The 5,754-nt window shown below is 44.2% G+C and overlaps 2 protein-coding genes across 4 annotated transcripts in view; one reads left to right on the top strand and one right to left on the bottom strand.

The window, feature by feature from the left end:
- LOC108746173 (L-lactate dehydrogenase-like) overlaps positions 1-5,754 on the bottom strand; it is a 121,372-nt gene that overhangs the window by 76,803 nt on the left and 38,815 nt on the right. The gene's annotated exons all lie outside the window — the stretch shown is intronic.
- The window catches only part of LOC108746172 (TSC22 domain family protein 1), a 78,869-nt gene continuing 78,066 nt past the window's right edge, over positions 4,952-5,754 (top strand). Inside the window, exon 1 of the mRNA XM_018482770.1 lies at positions 4,952-5,007. Within this exon, the coding sequence (XP_018338272.1) occupies positions 4,972-5,007 (36 nt within the window). The 5' untranslated portion in view covers positions 4,952-4,971. The remainder of the gene's footprint in view (positions 5,008-5,754) is intronic.

The following is a 5,754-nucleotide window of genomic DNA, read 5'->3' as shown; positions in this document are numbered from 1 at the left end:
CCCCCCATTATATTTTCGAACAACGAGCCGACGGTGTAAGCGTACACGCGTGTAAGCACACGCTTTTCTCTCTTTCTCTTTGAGTATCTCCCCTCGTCCACCCTCATTTTTTTCTCGCGTCCGCGTAACACACGCGGCGGCGTGCTTACGTGTACGCAACAATAAACGTAACACGACGTGGATGGAACGCCACCCTCGCGGTACGCCGACGCAACCTGCGTGGAACTCGAACATTACCGAGCAATGCGGCCGTGGCAGGCCAAGTGTGTGGATATTGCGTACCCGCGTGTGCATGTACGCATCGCGTTCGGTGTATATCGGTGTATATCGTTTCGCGCATACACACCGAATACACTATACGCACACGCATACATGGCAGCACATACGTGCGCAATGCGCTCTAGACGCGATGCTCCTCCGTAACATTCTCTCGCGATGCACGTGTTGCAGACGCGTCGTACAAGCGCTCTCTCCGTCGCGCTTACCCGGACCGTCTCCCTTCGCCGGAGTCTCGTACGTGCGTACATAAGCAAACCTGTTGTTACCGCTCCTCCCCTGCGTTATCTCTCTCACGCATCGGGCGCCGATTTTTATAGGCGAGGTGATTCACGAGGCAAGTTCATCAAGCCTCCTTCCCCGCCTTTTCCGCGGGCGCATCATGCGCTTTCACGGGGATTAGAGGGACGCGGGTGTCTCTCCTCTTACTTCCATCTGTACTTCCTACATCTATCAGTGGCGTAAGCGAAGGGTGTTCGCACGATTTCGAAGCCTCTCTCGCCGCGCGACGACCGTAAATCGCGTCGCGCGAAACCAAGCGGGAAAGCCGCTTCGGCTCCGCTACAAGAAGGACATACTTTAGGTACATTACACTCCATTCATGCGCACGCTGAACGTTATAACTGTATATTTCAGTTCAACTCGGCAGATCCAACGGCTTTACATTTATTTCTGATACTCTTCCCCGATAGAGAAAAGAATTGGTCTGAGATTTATATGCGAAAAGGCTGAAGTATTTGAAAATTTAGCTAGATACAAATCTAAAAATAACTTTGTTGGATTGAGTCAAAATAATTACGAATATGCTTAAGCTAGCTGCTAGAATATCAAAACTTTTTTACAGCGTCGTTCGTCATGCCTGAGTTTTCTACATAATTATTTTAATGGTGCAACAAAGTTATTTTTTCAGATTTGTATATATTTAAATATTTAGACACTTATATATTTAAATATTTAGATACTTTAGCAAAATTGCAAATTTTTTCATGTATGAAAAAGAATCGAAAGGAAACATGAGTATATACGTGAAAAAATACATAAAATAGGAAAGATTCGATATGGCTGATTTAATTTTCATTTGAATATTATTATAAAAATTTGACAATTCTTTTACATAGATTAGACCGTTTCCATTGTTTCCAAAGTTCAATACAATTTTAAGTGCCATCGTGAAATGCATTGTTATTAAAAAAATATTGATAAAGATTTCACCAAGTAAAGTACAGTGGCTTACTTTACTTGAAATTAACAGTAGCTACTTTCGCTCTCACGCCATAAAACCGAAATTTATGAGTCGTATCTTCTTAAAACATGTTTCATAATACGTATATTTGAGGTCAAACTTAGTCTCCGATTACACTGTCGCTTGACATATATCCTTTATTTAGTTCTCTATCAGCAACTATATCAGTATATATAGCACTATATCAGTATATATAGCGTTTCCGCATACGTATGTGTGTGCTCAATGATTTGAACGCACACTAGACTTTGTAACGCGAATGTACTTGGAAGCAAAAAGAGAGAGAGAGAGAAGCTGCGTCGTTATCTTTACGCCTAAATCGAACACAGATGAAATCCCGAGAGTCATACAAATGGATAACATCACAGGAACCTCCGCAGCTTCCTGCACCGTCGTTGTTGGCGTTCCGATCAGCGAGGACGATCAGCTGTTACGCGATCCACCCACCCACACATCCGCGCGCACGACAAGATTCTGTCTCTAACATGATCCAACTGCAACCACGCAAATGGGCGTGTAAGAGGTAATCAGGACAGTTCTTCTTTTGAAGGTAGTGCCGACGAACGTTACGCTTCTTACAATCTTGATACGCTATTCCAGCTGTGACGGTATTACTGATGATATCATTTGTCCTTGTTGTCACCGGAGCACAGAATGTAATTTTACAAGCGACTCGCAGGGAGAAAAGGCTAATACGTGAAGACGTTAAAGAGAATAAACTAGCGAATTAAGGCAAAAATCACCGCATATGTATAATCTTGTTTCTTCTTCGCATCTATTTTATTTTCCAAAAAGACATCATTTTTATTCAATTATAATTTTATATAAAGTTACAACAAATGCAAATTTAAATTATATTTAATATATTCTTTGAAAATATTTAATCAAGTTAATTTTTGTCAAAAAGAAAAACTTGTATTTGTAAAACTTGTATTGTAATAGAATATATTTTAATGCTTTACGAGTGTAAATTGCGCTTGATTAAGCGATGCAACTGTGTGCACAACATCGGGATGCGTAATGTGATAAACATCTGAAGACATACCTTTTATAGTGGTTACCGTAAAAATAAGATGTAACACCTTTCTGTTGTAACTGTGCGAAAACATGGACAGTACTGTTTCGTAATGTTTATGACGACACGAAGCAGTTGGCGCGAATCGAAAAATATAAGGTCCTTTACTCTTGGTTTTAATGAGATAATTTATATGCGCAAAGCTGCATGGTGTCGGGATAGAATTTGAAACTTAAATATTATCATAAAAGTATCGAGTCCTGCAGCGATGGAAATAAAATTATAGAGACCAAGAAATCGCGACCTACTTCTCGTATAGCGTACTCATAAAATATATCTACGTTGAACTTTTCGTGCCATTAAAGTTCCAACAGAAAGGCTCAATAAAAGAATATTACATCTTTAAAATAAGAAAATATCCAATGCTATGAATTTTAATGACAATTTTTTTTTTTTTAATTCGATTTCATCTTAACAAATATGCCAAGTGTCAATAGTAATACTTTGCAATAGTAAGGAATATTTTCACGCAAACAGATTACAAGAAATACAGTAGATTACAAGAAATATTTTAATTTCTAAAATATATCAGTAATATATTTGATATCAGAGGTATTATTAAAGCATAAGAAATTGTGGAAAATGTTGAAAGAATAATAAATATTCTTTGGTTTCTTCTCCCCTTTACAATGTTTCTACCTTCCGTTCTGCGGCCTTGCACGCGAACTAGCTATAAATGAGAGAATCATAATGAAATTAATGTATTATCCTTGCCCGTCCCTAAACCGGCTCGATCCCGATCAAGATCACTGGTCGAATTTATGAAGCACCCCACCCTTATCTTAATTCCCGCAGCAGCGGAACAACAGAAGCAACGGCAGCAACGGAGGGCCCACGGTCACCGCGTAATTCACGCGAGAGAAAAAACGTGCGCGCGAGCGATTCGATCGCATTCGGCGGGCATTAAAGGCGAAAAGGCGAGCGAAATAAAAAAAGTCTCTCGGAGTCGAGAGAGCGCGCGAGAGTGAAAAGAATAAGGGCGCCGTGTGAGCCCTCCGGTAGCGTATAAACGTAGCGAGGCATAGAAGGGTCCGTGGCTGGGCGTTCTTTGAGATGGTTGATCGCTTCGCGGCGCGGAATCAATATTGTTGGATTGCTTCGATAACGCCTCGTAAATATAATAAAGCTCTCCAACCCCTCCCCGTACCCTTGCCCCGTACCCACGTAGTGTCTCGCGCAAGGTAGAGAAACTGCTCAAGAGAAGAGATAATGGTCGGAGCCCTGGGCACCCAATGGGCCGATTGGTGGGGACACGTTGGGCTAGGGCCCCTCCAACCCTCCATCTCTCTCTCTCTCTCTCTCTCTCTCCTTCTCTCCCCGTCTCTGTCTTACTCCCTCTCCGTCTGCCCTCACCACGACGCGTCGCGGGCAGACTCGGCAGACCTGCCGGGCACCAGAAGAGTCGACTCAGTGAGCTTCAGCCCGAGCCGGCGAACGTTTGTGGCTTTCTCTCTCACGGTACGCTCGCCCGTATCGTCCCGTATTCCCCGAGAACGTCCCCGTGACGATCCCCGAACACCAACTTCTTGCCGGCTGTGTGTGTGGTCCCGGTCCTTTTTTCTTACCCGGTGGAGGGTTCTGTGCGGCCCGATAACAGAACGACGCGACAGTCATCTACGATTATCGACAGCTTTTAGAGTGACTTCATTCAGACGAGGCTAAAGTGAAACCGATTCCGATTTCGCAGGCGCCTTGTAGTCGGATGGCTTGCGGGTGATGTAAGGTCGACGTAAGATAAGCCTTCAAATCTTATCGACGCGATCCTAATTTCAACAACGCTCGTGCACTCTTGTAATCTTGGCCGGGCTGTCATCCGCCTGCGGATCCCGCCGAAAGCGCGTGTGGAGACTTCGACGACCGATACGGAGAGGATGTCACGCTCCGTGGACCACCCCGGCTGCCGCGGCCGTCGCCGTGTCGCGGTGGCGACGACCCTGCCGGCGATCTTGCGATGAACGTCTCGCGTGTGCGTGTACCCCTCACAATTCTGCCCTCATCATTCTGTAGAGCGTATCGACGTGGAGCGATATAGAAGAGCGACGTGGTGTTGTGACTCTCGGTGAGTGTCATTGGAGAGCCAATGAGAGGCTCGAGAGACGTGGAACGATCGCAGCGAGGCGCAGCCGACGTGATTCTTCGCAGCGAGATTCACCGGTTTTTTCGAGCGATATTCGCGCGGAAGGAAGAAATCTCGATGTTGTTGTTGTTCAATCAACCAGCGTGTGATTTATCCGAGGAAGAATACCGCGCGAATATTGCGCGCACGTAACGTGTTTTCTACGAGTGTAGACTTTTTACAGTAAGCGTTCGATGTGCGTTGCCTCCTTATCCACGTCCTCGCACGACGCCCATGGAAATTTGTGCTAATCACGGATTAATGCATGTTGGAAATTGCAGCATGGAGGACATAAGCGTGAGTATTACGTGTCACTTCTGTTCTACGTTCTGCGTAAAAGCGGAAATGGAAACTTGTAAGCTTTTCCCGCCACTCTCCCATATCCGTCGCGATAATTAATTGCACCATTTCGTTCGATATGATTCAATATCGACGCTTCGCGATACCGTAAACGCGAGGATTGAAGTTCTATCGAACTTTGAATATATCGCGAAAATACTGACCAAGCATCTCGCTCGTTCTTTGTATTTTCAAATATACGATTGCATAAGTGAAATATATAAAAATCACTCGTTCAGATACAATGCGAGTAATTTCTTGCCTGTTATTATTTCATTTTCATACCACTAGTGTTTTGGAACAATTCTTTCGTTTTTATTTACATGGTCGTGAGAGTTTAACAAATCTTAATTAAATCTCTCATTTAACTTTAATCCTAACTAATTCACTTATCGAGATAAGAAGATCGACGAACAGAAAAGGAATGACATGCGATATGCGTTCTAATAGAAATTCATGTCGAGCTATCGCTCGCCTTTGCCACGCCAAAGGCGCCGTAGTAAAAATCGCAAAACAACGAACTGAAGTATGAGAAACGAGTTCGTCCGAGACTACTTCGCCCGAAAAGTATCCCGAGATGGATCACCGTCGACGCGCCTGACAGCCGGTGTATTAAGGCAGCGACAGACAAATTTCCGCCGGGCGGGGCGCAAAAAAGCGGCCTTCTCGCGGAGACGAGGATGGATTCGGTCGCTCGTTGTACGT

Source organism: Trachymyrmex septentrionalis, unplaced genomic scaffold (genome assembly GCF_001594115.1).
Source record: "Trachymyrmex septentrionalis isolate Tsep2-gDNA-1 unplaced genomic scaffold, Tsep1.0 scaffold16, whole genome shotgun sequence".
Lineage (NCBI taxonomy): Eukaryota > Metazoa > Arthropoda > Insecta > Hymenoptera > Formicidae > Trachymyrmex > Trachymyrmex septentrionalis.
The sequence above is the reverse complement of the archived record's forward strand: the minus strand, read 5'-3'. Positions and strand labels throughout refer to the sequence as shown.